This window comes from Rana temporaria, chromosome 8 (assembly GCF_905171775.1).
Source record: "Rana temporaria chromosome 8, aRanTem1.1, whole genome shotgun sequence".
NCBI classification, from domain to species: domain Eukaryota; kingdom Metazoa; phylum Chordata; class Amphibia; order Anura; family Ranidae; genus Rana; species Rana temporaria.
In genome coordinates this window covers 82441166-82462228 of record NC_053496.1, presented here as the reverse complement: position 1 = coordinate 82462228, position 21063 = coordinate 82441166, and the positions used below count along the sequence as shown (strand labels likewise).

General features: G+C 44.9%; 1 protein-coding gene across 1 annotated transcript in view; it reads right to left on the bottom strand.

The window, feature by feature from the left end:
* FAS (Fas cell surface death receptor) overlaps positions 1-21063 on the bottom strand; it is a 54087-nt gene that overhangs the window by 17724 nt on the left and 15300 nt on the right. The window contains exons 2-6 of the mRNA XM_040322177.1: positions 18096-18264; positions 12347-12484; positions 9306-9405; positions 8016-8071; positions 2169-2246 (exon numbers count right to left, since the gene is read on the bottom strand). Of these exons, the coding sequence (XP_040178111.1) occupies positions 2169-2246; positions 8016-8071; positions 9306-9405; positions 12347-12484; positions 18096-18264 (541 nt within the window). The remainder of the gene's footprint in view (positions 1-2168; positions 2247-8015; positions 8072-9305; positions 9406-12346; positions 12485-18095; positions 18265-21063) is intronic.

Genomic DNA, 21063 nt, shown 5'->3' with positions numbered 1-21063 from the left:
TGGAATACAGGAGAGTCAGGACGCTCTCTTCGTTGCCGATAGAGAAAGAAGCTGTGTGTTAGTGAGCGTCCTGACTCTCCTGTATTCCAGGGGAGGGGGCGAGCACGACACTCCACACCAGGGAGAAAGCCTCACATTACGGTGTGTAGTTACAGACAGAAGAACAGGAAGTGAGGATTTCTCAGAAGAAATAAGGACATTTAAAAACAAAATGGAAGGATGAGGTAAGTGAAGGAGGACTGCACTAAGGTTAAGGAAGCTATTTAGGGAAAAAAATGTTTTACCTTTACAACCCCTTTAAGAGTTTTTGACAAATGTTCAGCCTACATTTGTTTTTTTTATTCATCTTTTTTTAATGTTATTACAATAAAGATTCATAAACTTTTTATCATATGGCTGTCTGAGACTGGGTGCCTTTATACTCCCGCACCCACAGTAACTTGTTTTGTATATACATTCTGGGATGTTGGCACCATTAGTAGTCTCAAGTCACACTTAATAATTTATCATTGGTTGTTTAATATACTCCACATGGCAAATCAGAATCTTTCTCAATCGTTTTATGATCCAAACTCTACTTCTTCAGGAGAGAAAAAGAGGAATGTTGCACATCTATCTAGCCATTAGCATTTGTAAAACAGCCACCATTTGTTAAAAACACACATCACCCAATAGTGAGCGTTGGCAAAAGTCTGACTCTGGGGACCCAGAGAAGAATAGGTGAGAGGGAACAACAAACTAACCAGGCTTTTTAGATGTGCTTTCCAAATCTCCCAATTGGACTTAAACACCATCCCAGTTAAAACCAACTTGCATCAAGATGGGGGAAGAAATAAGAAAACTCCACAGAATGCTCCCTGCTGTGCCTCTGCTTTGTGAAGGTCATTCCTCTGGTCTGTTCTGCCTCAGTGCAAAGAGTGTGTGTGTTTTTATTAAATGGCGGCTGCTTTGCAAAGGCCATTGGATATACAACATTCCTCTTTTGCTCTCCTGAAGAAGTGGACTTTGGTTCAAAAAACATTTAGGCAGATTCAGAAAGACTTAGGCTGGCGTATCAGTAGATATGCCAGCCTAAGTCTGAATCTGCGCAGACGCAAATTTAAGCGTATTCTGGTAACCAGATACACTTAAATTAGGCTAAGATACGAGCGGCGTAAGTGTCTTACACCGTCGTATCTTAAAGTGTAATTTTTAGGCTGGCCGCTAGGTGGCACTTCCATTGTGGTCGGCGTAGAATATGTAAATCACTAGATACGCCGTTTACGTAAGGCATTTTCAGGCGTATAGTTATTCCATCAAATAGCTGGACTAGTAATGTTAAGTATGGCCGTCGTTCCCGTGTCTAAATTTGAAAATTTTACGTCGTTTGCGTAAGTCGTCCGTGAATAGGGCTGGACGTAATTTACGTCCACGTCAAAACCAATTGGTCCGTGCGGCGTACTTAGCCGCAATGCACACTGGGATATGTACACGGACGGTGCATGCGCTGTTCTTAAAAAACGTCAATCACGTCAGGTCACATTTCATATACATAAAACACGCCCCCCCACATCCTCATTTGAATTAGGCGCGCTTACGCCGGCCCCATTTACGCTACGCCGCCGTAACTTAGCAGGCAAGTACTTTGTGAATACAGTACTTGCCTTGCAAACTTACGGCGGCGTAGTGTAAATACGATACGCTACGCCGCCGCAACTATGCGCCGCCGTACCTGAATCCAGCTAATTTAGATGTTTTTATCTGCCCAATGGATTACATTTCAGAAAAGTCCTCATCCACCTGCTGGAATTATATAGCTAACAACCAATGGAATTCCATAAACTGACAATAGAGTAAATAAAATAATTCAGTTTACAAATCGGATACATATGTGATACATATGGAAAAGGATTTTTTTAACCCATGAATACAGTGGTAATTCGTTTGTACCTAGAAAGTCCCATTTATCTATATACATACATATATATATATATCATTTTTTTTTTTTTTTGCATATACAGTATGTCATACTTGGGATGCTGGTACACCCTAAAGGGAATCAAACTACCGGTATTCATTGTTCAATAGCAAATAATAAATGCATCTAGTGAATTCCACTTTTCAGGCCAGAAATATTAATACAGCTTTGCTGAATCTTACTGAACAGTACACTTATCTTCTATACTTACAGACAAAAAAAGTAATTATTGCTCCAAAGACAACTGCTAATACTGGCCACACTATTGCATGGATTCTACCTGAAGAATCTGAAAAACAAGCAAAAGCATTGAAATAAATACACACTTTGCCATAAATCAATACATATTTTATGTAATGCATGCTTTAGAATAACATTATTGTTATTCATTTAATCAATACATTGAAGCAAAGCTATGGCCGCCCATGCCAAACTATGTTTGAAAGAACGAGGTTCCTTCCTCTCACCAGTGATGAGGGGTAACTGTATACAGCACTGTCAGCATGAGCGATATATATATGTCTTCATATGGTTTGGTTGCTATACTTTTTTTATTTCAGTTAAGACTTTTTCATATTATTTTTTGATTATATAAAGAATATATTGTATTGGATATAGTAGCATTTGTTGTTCTCTGCTTCTTTTTCGTTTTTTTTTTCTCAGTTGGATATGTGTGGGCCGATTGGAAGAGGAAAAGCTCTTTATTGCAAGTAATGCGGCTATGATTGAGACCACCAATGGTTGAAACCCATAAGTGAGCTGATTATATTCTGAGTGACATTAAATAAAATAATTACTGGAGATGAGAACATTGTAATGTGGGTGGTGAAAGTAAATGTAATATTGAGTTGTATTTTTGGGTGTGAGTTACAGTGTGTGTAATATGGGTGGGGGAGTGGGGGAATATAACGTGGCTTATTTACGAAAAGGAATAGGGCATGTTTCATCCACCTTAGAGAATGTGGTAAAGAATACACAATAACATGCAAGGGAAATTTAAAAAAAAAAGATTTTTGCTTTCACATGATTGGATGACAGAAGTCGGCACAGCTTCACCTTATTTACTAAGATCAGAAAGGGGAGAAGGCCTCAAAAGGTTATATTGGAAAATACAACATTGGAAAGGGTATTGGGGGATACCATCATCCTAACAGACTTGAGAATTGGGGGTGGAGACAGTTCCCTAAACTGATCTTCAATAAGGAAAGGACTATCTCGGTACCAATAGAACAACATACATGTTTGAGTAAAAATGTTAATTATATTCTACACATCACATTCCAGTGTTCAAGACAAAACAGTATAAAACAGGGGTGTCTATACAGTTGTACTGATACTTAGTATGCTCCAAAGTGGAATCAAAGGTATAGTAGGTCCTCACAGGACATATGGTCCTCTACAAGTTTTGTGGTCTATCACTGCTTCATCAGGAGGATAATGTTGAGAGTCCAGAAATGCAGGAGCACAGCCAAGACACCACCAAGTTCCCCTACGGTGGACATGGAGGATGTGTAGAAGTGGATAATTTAGTCGTCCTAGCGGATATGGTGGAATGAACAAAATAGCAAAATTGCATAGAAACTTCAGGGAATATGCAAGCCCCATCTACAATCCACAGAATGAAAGACCTGGCTGAAAACACTAGGGGCCAGATTCACGTACCTGGGCGCATCTTTGTGCGGGCGTAGCGTATCCTATTTACGCTACGCCGCCGCAACTTAGACAGGCAAGTGCAGTATTCACAAAACCAGATACAAGTCCAAAGGAGATCGAAAGTTTTGCAGTCCAGGGACCTCGCCTGTGGAATGCACTACCAACCACCATCCGACTGGAGTCGGACCACTTGGCATTCAGGAGACGGTTTAAAACCCATCTCTTCTGAGGTCAAGGGGTTCCTTACCCATGAAATGGAAACAGCGCCCAGAGGCGATTCAGTTCGCATGTGCTGTGCTTTACAAGTTTCTCACTCACTTGCTCCGTAAGTTGCAGCGGCGTAGCGTAAATTGGCCGGCGTAAGCCCGCCTAATTCAAAGTAGGCTGGTAGGGGGCGTGTGGTATGGAAATGAATCGTGACCCCACGCTAATGACGCGCCTAACGAACGGCGCATGCGCGCGCATGCTCAGTATCACATCGAATTTTCTCCCTAAGTTACGCCGGCTCAATGCTTAGTCGACAGTCGACGTTAACGTAACCTACGCCCATCCCCATTCACGTACGACTTACGCAAACGACGTAAAATACGACGCTGTTCCGACGTTTCCGACGTCCATACCTTAACATAACTTACCCCTGCTTTATGAGGGGTAAAGTTACGCCGGTCGTACGTCTTACGAAAACAGCGTATTTTAATACGCCAGGCGCAAGTACGTTCGTGAATCGGCGTATCTAGCTCATTTGCGTATTCAACGCGGAAATATACGGAAGCGCCCCTAGCGGCCAGCGTAAATATGCACCTAAGATACGACGGCATAAGAGACTTACATCAGTCGTATCTTAGACAAATTCTGGCGTATCTGATTCTTTGAATCAGGCGCAGAGATACGACGCCTCACATTCGGACTTACGACGGCGTATCTGGAGATACGCCATCGTAAATCTTTTCTGAATCTGGCCCCTGGTGTGTAAATACAGCCACTGGACCATCAATGAAAATCTGAGAGAGTCATAGTCAAAGTGTCCCCCCTTGGAGCAGGCATCCACTGTCTGTTTTTTATCTGTGTATAATAAAATTGACATTTGGACTCACACGTATGTTGCTCCATTGGTACCAAGATCGTACTTTTTCTTTATTTACTAAGATAAGTGAAAACTCCCTTGCCAAAAGAGCATGCTTTAAGCCCCATACACACTATCAGTTTTCTCTTCAGGTTTACCAAAACCATCTAATATGAGGTCTAACCTCAAAAGTTTCAATTTGTATGCAATCAGGCAGGCCCTTGCACTACATGGTTTTGGTAAACCTGAAGAGAAAACCTGCAGGAAAACTGATAGTGTGTATGGGGCTTTACTCCTTTAGTAAATCAGCCACAATGGGGAAATTAACAAAGACTGACACATGGAAAAGTGCTCTAGTGCCTAAAATGAAGATATTGCTATACAAAGGATGCCAAGTTAATAAACCTAGTGTATATAGATTGTTAAAAGAGAAATAGGGCCAAAGCTCTTTTGGCCCTACTTCTCCTGGGGATCACAGGAGTGCACTTTTTTTGCACTCCTGTGACCCATATTCAGCTGACAGTGGGCTAAAGCCCACTGTCGGCTGATATTACTCAGCTGGTCCACTCTCTGGAGAGATCCCGACTTTAATGTCAGGATTCACCCAGATTTCTGACCTGTGGTTGGCTCAGCCTACGAGAGCCACTGAGAGCTTGAGGAAGCTGCTCCCCCCCCCCCCCCCCTTCACAGCCTGGAGCTCCAGTGAGAGCTGTAGGGGCATAGTCACCACTCTCTGCTCATTGAAGACCAAGAACTGAGTGATCCATGGTCTTTTATTTCTCTGTGTAGAGGCAGCGGGGGACAGATGCAACATCAGATCAATGCTGCACTCACCAAGTGAGTGTGTTTTTTTTTACCCCACACTTTTCCTTTGTGCATAGGGAAATATAAACACAGAATAGAGATTTAGAAGAATAAATGTGGTTTTGGGTACAAAATAAAAATAATAAACAATTAATACAAGTTATAAATTAATAACTATCCTTCACCCAATTGTGTTTTTGTGATACAAAAAGTAGAGCAAAAATATACAAATGTTTGGGGTTGATTTATAAAGAATTTGCATAGGCCCAGTGAAAGTGTGTGTATATTTCTGTGTTTGACATATGTGCTCTAGACCAGTAGTTCTCAACCTTCTAGTGCCGTGACCCATTGATAACATTTCCCAAGTTGTGGGGATCCCTAACAGTAAAATTATTTTCATAGCGTGTGTTGTCAGCACCCAAGGCAAGACAAGTAATTTGCGCCCCTAACCCACAGATATTTAGCGCTCCCTGAGTCCTTTTAATGGCAACTATAATCACAGGTAGTGTCACTCACTGTGCCTCCGGTCTCGTAGCAGTGACACCTATGCCAAAATCAGGAGATAGTGTCTCCTCCAGCCCCTTCCACTTCACATTCCTCGCCAGTCAGCTGACCTCTAGTCTCTGCCCCCCTGCCATGCCGTGAACTGAATGGGCACCTGCGAAGAGGCTAAGTAGGAGCGGCTGCGGGTTCCAGGAACAGCCCAGCTGGGTGGCCACAGGGTCCAGGGATAGCAAAAAGGCTGGGAGAGTGATGCAGGCTTCAGGAACAGACCAGGATTCAATGACCCCTGGCAAATCCTCATTCGACCCCCGAGGGGGTCGCGACCCTAGGTTGAGAACCACTGCTCTAGACCAGTGTTTCTCAACTCCAGTCCTCGGGGCGCACCAACAGGTCTTGTTTTCAGGCTTTCCATTATTGTGCACAGGTGATTTTATCAGTTTCACTGCCTTAGTAATTACCACAGCAGTTTGATCTGAGGGAAATCCTGAAAACATGACCTGTTGGTGCGCCCCGAGGACTGGAGTTGAGAAACACTGCTCTAGACCATGGCACGCTATATTGTGCAAAAATGACTTCACATTAATCCACAGGTGTCAAACACAAGGCCCGCGGGCGGATTCCGGCCCTCGCACATCTCCTGCAGCTGCAGGAGAGCTTCAGCCCTCCTCTGGTCCTCCTCCAGACCCCTACTTTCTGCTTTCAAGCAATGCATCCAGCTTCTTCCCAGCAGCAGCATAAGGAAAGGGGGAGTACTGTGATGTAAGGGAGAGTGGGGGACTCAACTTCTGATGGTGGGGTGGCTCTTGACATCCAATGAAAAGGGAAGGGGATGCGCTGGACATCTGATCTTACAGATACAACCAGCCCTTTTAAAAGACAATCATAATGCTAATGTGGTCCACGATGAAATTGAGTTTGACACCCCTGCATTAAATTTTTTGATGACGAATTTCCCTACAAATCACTATCGCTCAATTCTGCAAGTGATTCTAATTTATTATCGCTTTTTGGTTGCTATGGACAATCTCCAGTTTCCAGGCAGAAAGAACAGTTTTTATTATATAAACGTGCATGTAGGGCACTGGACAGACCATTAGGAACATATAGGTAGATTCAGTAAGAGTTAGGCCGGCTTATCAGTAGATAAGTCGACCTAACTCAGAATCTACGCCGACTTATGTTTAAGCGTATGCTCTAACAGAGATACACTTAAACATATCTAAGATAAGACGGCTTGCGCCATCCTATCTTAGGTTGCAATTTTTCGGATGGCCGCTAGGTGGCGCTTCCATTGCGGTCGGCGTAGAATATGTAAATGAGTTGATACGCCGATTCACGAACGTACGCCCGGCCGCCGCAGTAGTTTTACGCTGTTTCCGTAATTAGCAGGCCTAAAGTTATTCCACCTATTAGGTGGAATAACAATGTTAAAGTATGGCCACCGTTCCCGCCGCGAGATTCAAATTTTTTACGTAGTTTGCGTAAGTCGTCCGTGAATCGGGATTTACGTCGTTTACGTCCACGTCCAAATCAATAAGCCCGTACGGCGTACTTAGCCACAATGCGCACTGGGAAATGTAGGCGCCCGGCGCATGCGCAGTAAAAAAAAAACTTAAAAAAACGTCGGGTCAAGCCTCATTACCATCAAACACGCCCTCCTCCAACAGATTTGAATTTGGCACCCTTACGCCCGCCCGCTTTAGGCTACGCCGCTGTATATTAGCAGGCAAGTACATTGAGAATCATGTACTTGCCTAGCTAACTTACGGCGGCGTAGCCTAAACAGGCTAAGCTACGCCGCCGCAAGTTTAGGCAGATGTACTTGAATCTACCTAAAAGAGTGTGTGTATTTATTACATACAGTAATGTAATCTATAGGATTACAGTATACTGTATGTATTGTGTTTATTTACTTTTTTAAATTTGGCTGGAACTCTGCTTTAATCCAATGTGTATACTGCTCTATACTGCCCTATGTGCGACATGAATATATCTTGATGTTTATAAATTATAGATTGTAACAGGGGAACTTACTTGTGCAAACAGTGTCGTTTGTGGATGTACATTCCTCATCAATTCCATTGTCACAACTAAAATAAACATATGAGCATTAATATACAATATAAAGTACAAGAAAACCAACATATGGATTTAGAAATAGTATTTTTACTAACAGATTATTCAATTGCACATTTTCACCAATGACTGCAGCATAATGCTGATGTTCACATATTAGCTGCGGCTGACTGAGCAAGAAAACAGAAGACAAACAAAGCTAATGATATAACTATACAGCTGTCAAGGAATGCTTGGATTGGCTGCACATTTGTCATATTCATATTAAACCCAGCAATGTGCCAAGTGATAGGTAAACATTAGCAGAATGTGAGGGTGTTGATGTCATGCTACAGAGTGTTTTTACACTAAGTTTGAAGGATGAAGTGTGTTGATTTTGATTTGAGTTTTTACTTTCTGTTGTTAGTTAAATGCTAAATTTTAAAAATGACCCTGCCCAACCAGCTCAGTATACCAGGAAAGTGAGAATAAGGGGTGGTTCCCCCTGCCATGCTGATACAAACCCCCATACCCTTCATTGGGGGAGTGCTTTGAGAGGGATCCCCAAAGTAAAGAATATCGGGCTAGATTCACGTAGCTGCGGCGCAGCGTAACGTAACCCATTTACGTTACACCGCCGCAAGTTTTCCGATTTAGTGCCCGATCCACAAAGCACTTACCTGGAAATTTGCGGCGGTGTATCGTAAACAGGTCCGGCGCAAGGCGGCCCAATTCAAATGGGGCGGGTACCATTTAAATTAGGCGCGCTCCCGCGTCAGACGTACTGCGCATGCTTCCGTCGCAAATTTCCTGACATACTTTAACATGGTGGAGTACTTTTCCACCATATTAAAGGTGCCCTATCTTTGCGACGGAAATCTAACACTTGCGACGACGTAACAACGGGAAAAATCTTCGTGGATCGCCGTAACTCCTAATTTGCATACCCGACGCTGGTTTACGACGCAAACTCCCCCCAGCGGCGGCCGCGGTATTGCATCCTAAGATCCGACAGTGTAAGTCCATTACACCTGTCGGATCTTCTGGCTATCTATGAGTAACTGATTCTATGAATCAGTCGCATAGATACTCTGAGAGATACGACGGAGTATCTGAGATACTCCGTCGTATCTCGGCTGTGAATCTGGCCCATGCTTCTTAAAGCACTGGTGCCTGACACTGAATGGGACACATGGTTCTGCACCCCCAATGCCAAATTTACCTACAGTATAAAAAAATCTATATATATTTTCCACTGACAGTGCACACCTTTGACATGGGTTGCATTTCTCTTTAGAATCGAAGAATCCTTTTTTACATTTGCAAACTGTATTTTGGGTTATTGTACACGGATCTTTCACTTCTTTACCTGCAAATAGATCAAAGAATACAGATAGATCAACAGAAATATAATTAAACAATATCGTACAGTTTCAGTAAATATTCCACTATGGATGTTGCATTTACACCAGAATACCAGCATTACCACATTTTGCATTGATGTACAGTTAATACTGCTCGAATGTTTACACTGCCTTAAAGGGGTTGTAAAGGTAAAAAATTGCTTCCTTTACCTTAGTGCAGTCCTCCTTCACTTACCTCATCCTTCCATTTTGCTTTTAAATGTCCTTATTTCTTCTGAGAAATGCTCACTTCCTGTTCTTCTGTCTGTAACTCCACACAGTAATGCGAGGCTTTCTCCCTGGTGTGGAGAAAGCCTCTTGAGGGGGCGAGCAGGAGGGTCAGGACACTCTCTACTTTGCAGATAGAGAAAGGAGCTGTGTGTTAGTGGGCGTCCTGACACTCCTGCTCACCCCCTCCCCCCTCAAGAGGCTTTCTCCACACCATGGAGAAAGTGTCACATTACTTTGTGGAGTTACAGACAGAAGAACAGGAAGTGAGGATTTCTCAGAAGAAATAAGGACATTTAAAAGCAAAATGGAAGGATGAGGTAAGTGAAGGAGGACTGCACTAAGGTAAAGGAAGCTATTTTTACCTTTACAACCCCTTTAACCTTGTATTTTTAATGTCAAAATGCAGGACAACACATCAGAGATGCAGATGCTGCAAAACATACTGCAAAAAAAAAAAAAAAACCCAAGCTGTACATCAGGGGTGCCCAACCTTTTGAAGAGCAAGGGCCACTTAAGCGACTTGGTAACCGGTCACGGGCCACAATGAGCAGAGAGGGTGGATGGCAGCCCACTCTGCTCTATTGTTTTTTTTTTTTGGCGGAATGGATTGGAGGTAGGCGTTTGTAAACAGACACAAGTCCATTTACATCTTCCACTCCTTAGAGGTAAATGAAGGGTCCGATTTGGTTGGACTGACTGCGAGAAAGGGGCCTAAGGCTGCTTTCACACTGATGCACGGTTGTTTACCCGCCAGTGGCGGTGCGTCTATAGAGGGCGCTGGAGCACCGCCCCCTCTGGCTCTCATCGCACCGCCACTGAATAATAATGTTGCCGGCCGCTGCCACAACTATTCAGATGGCCGGACAGTGAGCGCTGACCACCTGAATAATGGCAGCTGGTTGGCTGTGCGGAAGTGCCTATCAGAGCCAGACTAATGGCAGCTGGTTGGCTGTGTGGAAGTGCCTATCAGAGCCTTTCCGAGTACAACCCTCGGCTCCCGGAAGCTTATCCTTGGGACGTACAGGAGGTGCATTCCTTGGATAAGACTGACGGCCGTCTCAGCCAATCAGGTTCACTGATTCTGGTTATCGGTAACCTGATTGGCTGAAGCGTCATCGAGGGCGGGAAAAGACATCGAGGGACGTGGAAGGAGAAAGGTCAGTGCTGGGCGGGGGGGTATTTTACAGGGAACAGTGGCATCAATGGTCACCATGGTGACAAAGGGCACAGTGGTGACAAAGGGCACAGTGGTGACAATGGGCACAGTGGCAACAATTAAAGGGTACAGTGACATGCACAGTGGCAACAATGGGCACAGTGGCGACAATTAAAGGGCACAGTGGTGACAATTGGCACAGTGGCGACAATTGAGGGGCACAGTGGCTGCGTTTGATGGCATGGCACAGTGACTGCGTTTGATGGCATGGCACAGTGGCTGCGTTTGATGGCATGGCACAGTGACTGCGTTTGATGGCAAGGCACAGTAGTGCGAATTGATGGCATAGTGACTGCGTTTGATGGCATGGCACAGTGGTGACAATTGATGGCACAGTGGCCGCGTTTGATGGCATGGCACAGTGGTGACAATTGATGGCACAGTGGCTGCATTTGATGGCATGGCACAGTGGTCACAATTAATAGCACAGTGGCTGCGTTTGATGGCATGGCACAGTGGTGACAATTGATGGAACAGTGGCTGCGTTTGATGGCATGGCACAGTGGTGACAATTGATGGCACAGTGGCTGCGTTTGATGGCATGGCACAGTGGTGACAATTGATGGCACAGTGGCTGCGTTTGATGGCATGGCACAGTGGTGACAATTGATGCCACAGTGGCTGCGTTTGATGGCATGGCACAGTGACTGCATTTGATGGCATGGCACAGTGCTGACAATTGATGGCACAGTGGCTGCATTTGATGGGCACAGTGAAGCTGCAATTTTTTTTCGTTTGTGCCCCCCCACTGTTACCCGCATCACGAGTGCAGCACAGTTCACCTGTGGCTTTCCTCAAGGTTAGCTGCACTTTGCCATAGACTTCCATTATATCCTGTAGGTGTGGTGCACTTTCAGAAAGCACACCAAACTCACAGGTAATAGAAGTCTATGGCTCAGTGCAGGTAACTAGCAGGTGCACTTCTATGCACCTCCAGATCAATTTGAAAGTAGCCCAGTAACCACTGCAGAATAGATATGCCCATATAAACACTGTGATTTTACTAACAGTATTCTATTCTATCTTATTCCATCCCAGAGCAGGAGATCACGGGCCACATCAGAGGGCTCCGCAGGCCACATGTGGCCCCTAGGCCACTGGTTGGGCACCCCTGCTGTACATGATGGGAAAACCCACTGTGCACATATACACCAGCACTCACAAAGTGTTAGCTGTCAGTTAAAGCAGAACTTTACCCTTAACAGCTTGATAAAAAATAATGTTTGTTAGCAAGGAACATATAATACACATTAATAATTATGGTACCAAAATTATTGTGTGCTGTAAATTGCCTCCAGCATTGCTCCTGTTCCTTCTTGCTGGTGGCTGGTGCTGGTGGCTTTATTGAAGGGTATAACTCATTGCCTGGCATAAGGCCAAAGAGTGAAGCTATACTATTTTCATTTTGTTAATGTAGATGCATTTACAGGTATAGAAGATCTTTTACTAATACTACCCACCTGCGCCTGATTCACAATTCTGGCATTTTTGGCACTTTGGGTAACCATTTTCTTTATCCATGAAATCCACCCCTTCGGTACATTCTTCACACACTGGCTGTCCATGTGGTTCAGTGCAATCAGATGCTGCATGAGTTCCTTTAAGTGAGGCAGAAATAAAATGTCTCTTACAAAGTATAATCATCGGGTGTCACTGTCAGTATAAATGTTACATAGGGAAGAAGGTCTTATCTTCTGGGACGTGTTCATTATGGTGAAGTCCTACAGCCAGCTCCTCAGAAGATTACTCCTGGTCCTCAGCTCTGTCACAGCTGAGACCTCAAAGAACAGCTACACAGTTCCCAGGCTGCGTTAAGGGCAGTAGCCCCTGAGGCTTTGAAAATCTCCCTGCCAAGAAAAGACTATGGGCTAGATTCAGATACAAATGCCTATCTTTAGGCGGTCGTAGCGTATCTCATATATACGCTACGCCGCCATAACTTTGACAGGCAAGTCCCTTATTCAGAAAGAACTTGCGCCCGAAGTTACGGCGGCGTAGCGTATATGGGCCGGCGTAAGCCCGCCTAATTCAAAATAGGCTGGTAGGGGGCGTGTTGTATGTATGCAAAATAGTCGTGACCTCACGTAATTGACGTTACTAACAAGCGCCGTCCGTGAAAGTATCCCAGTGCGCATGCTCGAAATCACGTCGCAAATAGTCAATGCTTTCGACGTGAACGTAACTTACGCACAGCCCTATTCGCGTACGACTTATGCAAACGACGTAAACGACTGAAAATTCGACGCTGTCCCGACGTCCATACTTAACATTGGCTACGCCTCATATAGCAGGGGTAACTTTACGCCGGAAAAAGCCTTACGTAAACGACGTAAAAAAATCCGCCGGGCGCACGTACGTTTCTGAATCGGTGTATCTAGCTCATTTGCATATTCTATGCGGAAATCAATGGAAGCGCCACCTAGCGGCCAGCGTAAATATGCACCCCAAGATACAACGGCGTAGGGACTTATGCCGGTCGTATCTTAGCAACATTTAAGCGTATCTCAATTTGAGCATACGCCTAAAGATACGACGGTGTGGATTCGGACTTACGATGGCGTATCTACTGATACGCCCGTCGTAAGTCATTCTGAATCCAGCCCAATCTCTTCAGGGCTTCAGATATTTTATCACCTCCCCCAGCCATCATCTGGACACTGCTCTCTAGGGATTGGCTAGGCCATGATAAATATTCAGGCTGCCCATTTGAATCTCCCTTCCCATATTCTGGAAGCTTCTTTCAGGCAGTGGAAAGAAATCTACTATAACTCCCAGCCTGTGAAACCCTGAACAGGGCAGAACAAACAAATAATCTCTGCTCCCTTGACTACAGTAGGAGCCAAAACCGAATTTACCTAGCATCCTATGCTAAGAGGGTGCTACAATTGCATAAGCTATTTTCTGCAAAAGATGAACTTATCCTTTAAAACAGAAGTATGGACTAAGTTTGTTTGGTCATACTTCTCTTCTGGGTCAGAGGAGTGTACCTATTTCTGGACTCCTGTGACCCAGGGGCGTGTTGTATGTATGCAAAATAGTCGTGACCTCACGTAATTGACGTTACTAACGAACGGCGCAAGCGCCGTCCGTGAAAGTATCCCAGTGCGCATGCTCGAAATCATGTCGCAAATAGTCAATGCTTTCGACGTGAACGTAACTTACGCACAGCCCTATTCGCGTACGACTTATGCAAACGACGTAAACGACTGAAAATTCGACGCTGTCCCGACGTCCATACTTAACATTGGCTACGCCTCATATAGCAGGGGTAACTTTACGCCGGAAAAAGCCTTACGTAAACGACGTAAAAAAATCCGCCGGGCGCACGTACGTTTCTGAATCGGTGTATCTAGCTCATTTGCATATTCTATGCGGAAATCAATGGAAGCGCCACCTAGCGGCCAGCGTAAATATGCACCCCAAGATACAACGGCGTAGGGACTTATGCCGGTCGTATCTTAGCAACATTTAAGCGGATCTCAATTTGAGCATACGCCTAAAGATACGACGGTGTGGATTCGGACTTACGATGGCGTATCTACTGATACGCCCGTTGTAAGTCATTCTGAATCCAGCCCAATCTCTTCAGGGCTTCAGATATTTTATCACCTCCCCCAGCCATCATCTGGACACTGCTCTCTAGGGATTGGCTAGGCCATGATAAATATTCAGGCTGCCCATTTGAATCTCCCTTCCCATATTCTGGAAGCTTCTTTCAGGCAGTGGAAAGAAATCTACTATAACTCCCAGCCTGTGAAACCCTGAACAGGGCAGAACAAACAAATAATCTCTGCTCCCTTGACTACAGTAGGAGCCAAAACCGAATTTACCTAGCATCCTATGCTAAGAGGGTGCTACAATTGCATAAGCTATTTTCTGCAAAAGATGAACTTATCCTTTAAAACAGAAGTATGGACTAAGTTTGTTTGGTCATACTTCTCTTCTGGGTCAGAGGAGTGTACCTATTTCTGGACTCCTGTGACCCAGATTCAGCCAAGCATTAGCTAATGTCTGCTGTCGAATGACGCCACTGAGTTGGTCCAGTCTCTGGATGTATCCCAGAAACAATGTCAGGATCCACCCAGATGCCTGACCAGCAGCTGGCTCAGCCTCTCAGTGCACCGGAGAGAGTGTGACCCAGCCACTGCTCATTAATGGGCATTGCAGACCACCTCAATGGTGAAGGCTGGAGACTTGATATTTCATATTACAACTGCTCATCTTTTATATACAGCGGGTAAAATAAGTATTGCACACGTCACCATTTTCTAGGTAAATACATCTCTGAAGGTGCTAGTGACATGAAATGTTCACTACACGTTGATAACAACCCGCACAATCCATGCATACAAAGAAACCAAACCAAATATGTTCAGAAATTAAGTTATGTGTAAAAAAAAAAAAATGATGACACAGGGAAAAAGTATTGAACACATGAAGAAAGGGAGGTGCAATAAGGCCTGGAAAGTCAAGACACCAGCTGAAATCTATCAGTAATTAGAAAGCAATCCTGCCCTTTGTCAGTGAAAATCAATATCAGCTGGTTCAGTCTCAACTGATGGCCCATTGTGACAGTGTCACACAAGAAACATCTCATGATGGGTAAAAGCAAACAGTTCTCTAACGAACTTTGCAACCTTATTGTTTCAAAACATACTGATGGCATTGGTTACAGAAGGATTTCTAAACTTATGAATATTCCAGTAAGCACTGTTGGAGCCATAATCCAGAAGTGGAAAGAACATAATTTCACCATAAACAAGCCACAACCAGGTGCTCTTCGCAAGATTTCTGACATAGGAGTGAAAAGAATTATCAGAAGAGTTGTCCAAGAGCCAAGGACCACTTTAGGAGAGCTTTAGAAAGACCTGGAAATAGCAGGTACAATTGTTTCAAAGAAAACAATAAGTATTTATAATGCACTCATCCGCCAGGACCAGTGTGCATGCTTTTGACACTTACCTGCAAACGAAAGACTGCATTGTCCCCACTGGAGCCCGCACCCATCTTCCTTCCAGGGCCACGGACACCGTTTCTGTGACTGGCTAGAGCCGTGTGATGTCACTCCCACGCATGCATGCAGGAGACGCCGGTCACGGCACACTCGCCTAAAGAAATGGCACAGGTGTCCGTTCCTTCAGAGCACATGCGCCGATGACATCATTGGCGCAGTAAACAGTAAATATTTCCTGAACGCCGCACATTTAGGAGATATTTACAGTACCTATAGGTACAACTTCCCCATGGAACCTCTTTAAGTAACATGCATAGGATTCAGGAAAGGTCAGGGTTAAGTTTCAGTGCATCATTTAGGCCTGTTTAAAACTGGTACGACATACACTCCGACTTTGGGAGCACATTTCGCATGACATGTATAAATCAATGGTTCCCTATGAGAGCCATCTTAACTGGTCTGACACAAGTCGGTCCAACTTTGAAAAAGGTTTCCTGCGCTACTTTAGTGTGACTTTTGTCCAACTTCAGCCCATTCAATATCATTGAATGTGGATCAAAGTCAGATCATTATCAAAACTGATCTGACTTTGGCATGCGACTTGTGCTCTGAGGATCCCCCCACCCCAAAGCACCTTGACCCCATGTTGATGACAAGGGCCTCTTGCCGACAACCCTGGGCGGTGGTTGTCAAGGTCTGTGGGTGGGGGGCTTTCTCTGAATCTGAAAGCCCCCTTTAACAAGTGGTCCTCCAGATTCTGGCCCCCCACCCTATGTGAATGAGTATGGGGTAAATTGTACCCCTACCCGTTCACCCAAACAAAGTGTCATAAATAAATAAAACCAGTACACAGGTTCTTGACAAAGTCCTTTATTAAAGTAGCTCCAGCATGTCTTCTCCTGACGATTTTTTCTCTCTCCGGTGATGTCTTCTTCATCTGGTTCTTCTCTCTGCGTTGATGTCTTCTTCTTCTTCTTCTGGTTCTTCCTCCGGACCTTCTCGCTGTGCTGTCTTCTTCCTCTACCGGCTCTTCCTCCAGTTCTTCTGCCGACGCTAGCTCCTGCTCTTAGGTTAGCTCCGGCATATGCCATTACTTATAAAGCCATAAAGCATGGGAGTCCAGTGATGTCATCTAGAGACCCCACCCCTTGTAACTGCACTGCCCCATCATGCCCTGGGCAGTGACGTCACAAGGGGTGGGGTCTCCGGATGAAATCACTATGGCCACACCCCATGGCTTTTGAAATATTGGTAAATGCCGGTGCTACCATAAGAATGGGAGCTAGTGTCCAGAGAAGAACTAGAGGAAGAACCGGTAGAGAAAGAAGACATCAGCGCAGGGAGAAGAACCGCAGAAAGAACTGGCAGAGGAAGAAGACATCCGCACAGTGAGAACAGCCAGAGGAAGAAGACATCAACGCAGCTAGAAGAACCGGAGAAAGAATCGGCAGAGAAAGAAGACATCAGAGCAGCGAGAAGAACCAGAGGAAGAAGACATCAACGCAGCAAGTAGAACCGAAAGAAAGAAGACATCACCAGAGAGTGAAGAAATCGGAGGGAAAAGACACGCTGGATACTTTAATAAAAGACTTTGTCAGAAAGCAGTGTACTGGTTTTATTTATTTTTGACTACCCCATATTCATTCACATAGGGTGGAGGGCTGGGATCTGGGTTAAAGGGGGCTTCCAGATTCTGATAAGCCCCCCACCTGCAAGCCACGACAACCACCACCCAGGGTTGTCGGGCAGAGCCCCCGCCCCAAAGCACCCATCTCCCATGTTGAGGGTATGTGGCCTGGTATGGTCCAGGAGGGGGGGTGCTTGCTCGTCCCCACCCTTTACTGACCTGCTGGGCTACATGCTCGGATAAGGGTCTGGTATGGATTTTAGGTGGACTACGCGCCATTTTGTTTTTTGGCGTGGGGGGTGCCCTTAAAATCCTAGTTTGGTCTTGGGGGGGGTCCACATAATTTTTTTTATATTTTGGCATGGGGTCCCCCTTCAAGATTCATACCAGACTCAAAGGGCCTGGTATTGTCAGCTCAAAGTCAAAGATCCCATTCATTGAAGTCACATGGAAGTTGGACACAAAGTCGTAGGGCAAAGTCGGAATGGAAGTCGTCTGACTTCCATGTCGTACCAGTGTCAACCCGGCCTTAGTGTTTAACAGAATAAGGACACTTGGGAAAGTGTTAGGATTTTCATTTTTAACAAGACCACCTGGTGTGTTGAGAATAGACTTTAGTTAAACTTACCTTTGTGACAAAATTTACAACAAATTTCCCCTGTAGAATATTCCCCCTCCTTACACGGCACTTGTCTTTTGAATAGTCTGTGAGATAAATTGTGGTTTTCCTTCACATGTTTGTCTGAGGAATCTTGAAGGAGTTTCATAGATAAAACAAGATTGCTTTGAAGAATCCCCTAAAAATGAGAAAAATCCTTAAATGTTTTGATTTATAAAAGTACCAGTATGGTGTTTGTTACCTGGAATTCTCTACCAGGGTTCTCCAGATTTGCCTAAAATGATAGAAAATGTGTTATCAATACATGTCCTATCCTACACTGTCCTTTGCAATCATATTCTCTTTATAATTTTTAGCTTACCCCAGAACTTTAAAATCTATAACCTGGACATTTTAAAGTGGTTCTAACGTTAAAATGTTTTTTTTTTAACCTTTTACCTTAATGTATTTTCTGCATTAAGATAAAAAAAAACTCCACACTACCTATCCTATCCTACCCACCCCCATACCCAAACACATGCCTGACCTCTCGATCCAGCATTGTTCCAGCTGCAGCACTGCTCCTCTCACTTCCTAGTTCCACAGGAAACACTAAGGCCCCGTACACACGACCGAGTTTCTCGGCAGAATTCAGCCAGAAACTCGATCAGAGCCGTATATTCTGACGAGAAACCCGGTCGTGTGTACACTTTTGGCCGAGGAAACCGACGAGGAACTCGTCGAGCCAAATAGAGAACATGTTCTCTATTTCCTCGTTAGTCAATGGGGAAACTTGGCTCGCCGAGATCCTCGGCGGCTTCACAAGGAACTCGAGGAGCAAAAAGATGTGTTTTGCCCGTCGAGTTTCTCGGACGTGTGTACGGAGCCTAAGAGCAGTAGAAGCCATAAGCTCCTACTGTTGTTAGTCAGACTCCTCTGAGGAGGAAGCTGGGGCATGGATTAACGAGTTTTGTGTGGCTATAGCTGTACAAAGCCCGCCCTCAGGAGCACACGCACAAGAGCGCCTCCTTAGCAAATGGCTTGCTAAGGAGCCACTCTGGGGAAGGAGGAACTAACAGCGCCGGTGATAGACTGCCAAAGAAGAGGTAGGGGTTAGCATTGCACAGAACTGGTAGCTAAAACATATTTTTTATTTGAATAAAAAAATTACACTTCGTTTCACTTTTAACCCTTCCAAATCCTACCCCTTTCTCCCCAAAACCACATGTACCTGTATGTTTGTTACTCGTCAGAGTTTCTTGTCAGAATAGGTATGGCTGAGGTGCAGTTTTATAACAGTTGTTTTCATTGGAATTACTTATACCATGTACTGTATAATAGACTGTATTACCAACTTTGTGGAATTATGTGACCTATTATTTGTATATCTTTTTGATACTTCAGTAAAGTTCAAAGAAAAAACACTATAATTATGCTTCCTTCCTGACTAAGCCTGTGAGTGCAAGAAGTGTGAAGCAAAGGATGCACACAGAACAGGTTATTTTACCATTGCTTACCAGGCTGTTCATTATTTATCAATTATTGTTTGAACTGTTTTTTATAAACTTCCTGTTTTTTTTCATACTTTCAAAGCTTTTATTGGGTTTCAATAAAGTAACAAAACAGAAAAGAAAGCCTAGTACAATACAATGATCACAGTGTTGACAAAGCTTTGAGTCATCCAGATTTGTGTGACAGAGAGTAATGCTGTTGTATCGTTCTATTAATATCCATATCTAGGTAAATACCAATTAAATATTAGGGAAATGGTGAGAACCCCCTTTGCGCCAGACACCCCCTATGGGAGCAAGCTGTGTCAGGGGCCCGCTGGAGGCACCATCATCCCACTCCACTCTGTAACATGCACCTTGTGGTTCACACCCCCCTCCCAGCAAGGGACAGGAGATGAGAGATGCATACAGCTCCCCAGGGCCGGATTCCAGGCACGGCCACCAAGGCCAGGCCTCGGGGTGGCAGTGGGTGCAGGGGCGGCGCTGCAGCAACAGAGGGCAGGGATGGACTGGCCATCGGGAATATCAGGATTTTTCCCGGTGGGCTGGCCTTGGGGCGGCATAGGGAGTAAATCCGGGCCTGCAGCTCCCCCTCGTCCTTCTCTCGCCCCTGTTCTCCCTCTGTGTCTTCCTGACCCGCCCACTCTCCTATCCCGACGTCCAACTGTGAAGGAGAGAGGGGGGTGTGCGCGGGAGATATGAAGAACAGCAGTCAGCTGTTACACATTCCAAGCTGTGTGAACTATATAGGTGATTGTACTCTTGATAAATACTGCGTCTATTAGATCCTACTGGGAGCATCACCTGGGTCACATCCCGATCGGCATGACAACAGAGAAGGCTGTGCAGCGGTGGGCTCAATAGTGCCAGCCCTCCCTGCATGCATCCATCAGCCCCATAATGTAACCAGCACTGGGTCCTGATAGACTACCACCGCTGCCATGGAGACAGAATCACCAGACCAGCACTATTAATTAGTAGGGGCATGACATAAAGAGGGGGATGGGGGTGCCCATGGTGGCAGAATGCCAGGACCCAGTGTGACCTTTACAACCCTGGTAGTTTCGCCATTGTGTTGGATCCTTAAATGGAGTTCCCTGGTGTGCTGGTGACATGTCTATTGTTTTCTGCCACCCTGCGGTGGGCCCAAGATGGTAGGAAGGGGGGCCACTGCAGAACACATGAGAGTCCCGCTGCATGACCATAATAAAAAGCCCTGCAACAGGATTAAAGTCCCCAGGGTCAGTAGGGAGGGCCATGGGACCAGAGAAAAAATCCCCGGGATCCTAGAAAATAAAGGGGGGGTCATGTGCGCCCTTCAAGGTTTCTTGCACCAGGGCCCTGAAGGCTCTAGTTACACCTCTGCTTTCCAGCATAACTGAGTAATGGTAACAATCGGGATAACAGGTGAAAATGTAAAGTAGGTCATCTGGGGAACCAGTCTGGATAAAAATATCAACATTTGGAAAGACTCTGATCCTGGTCAA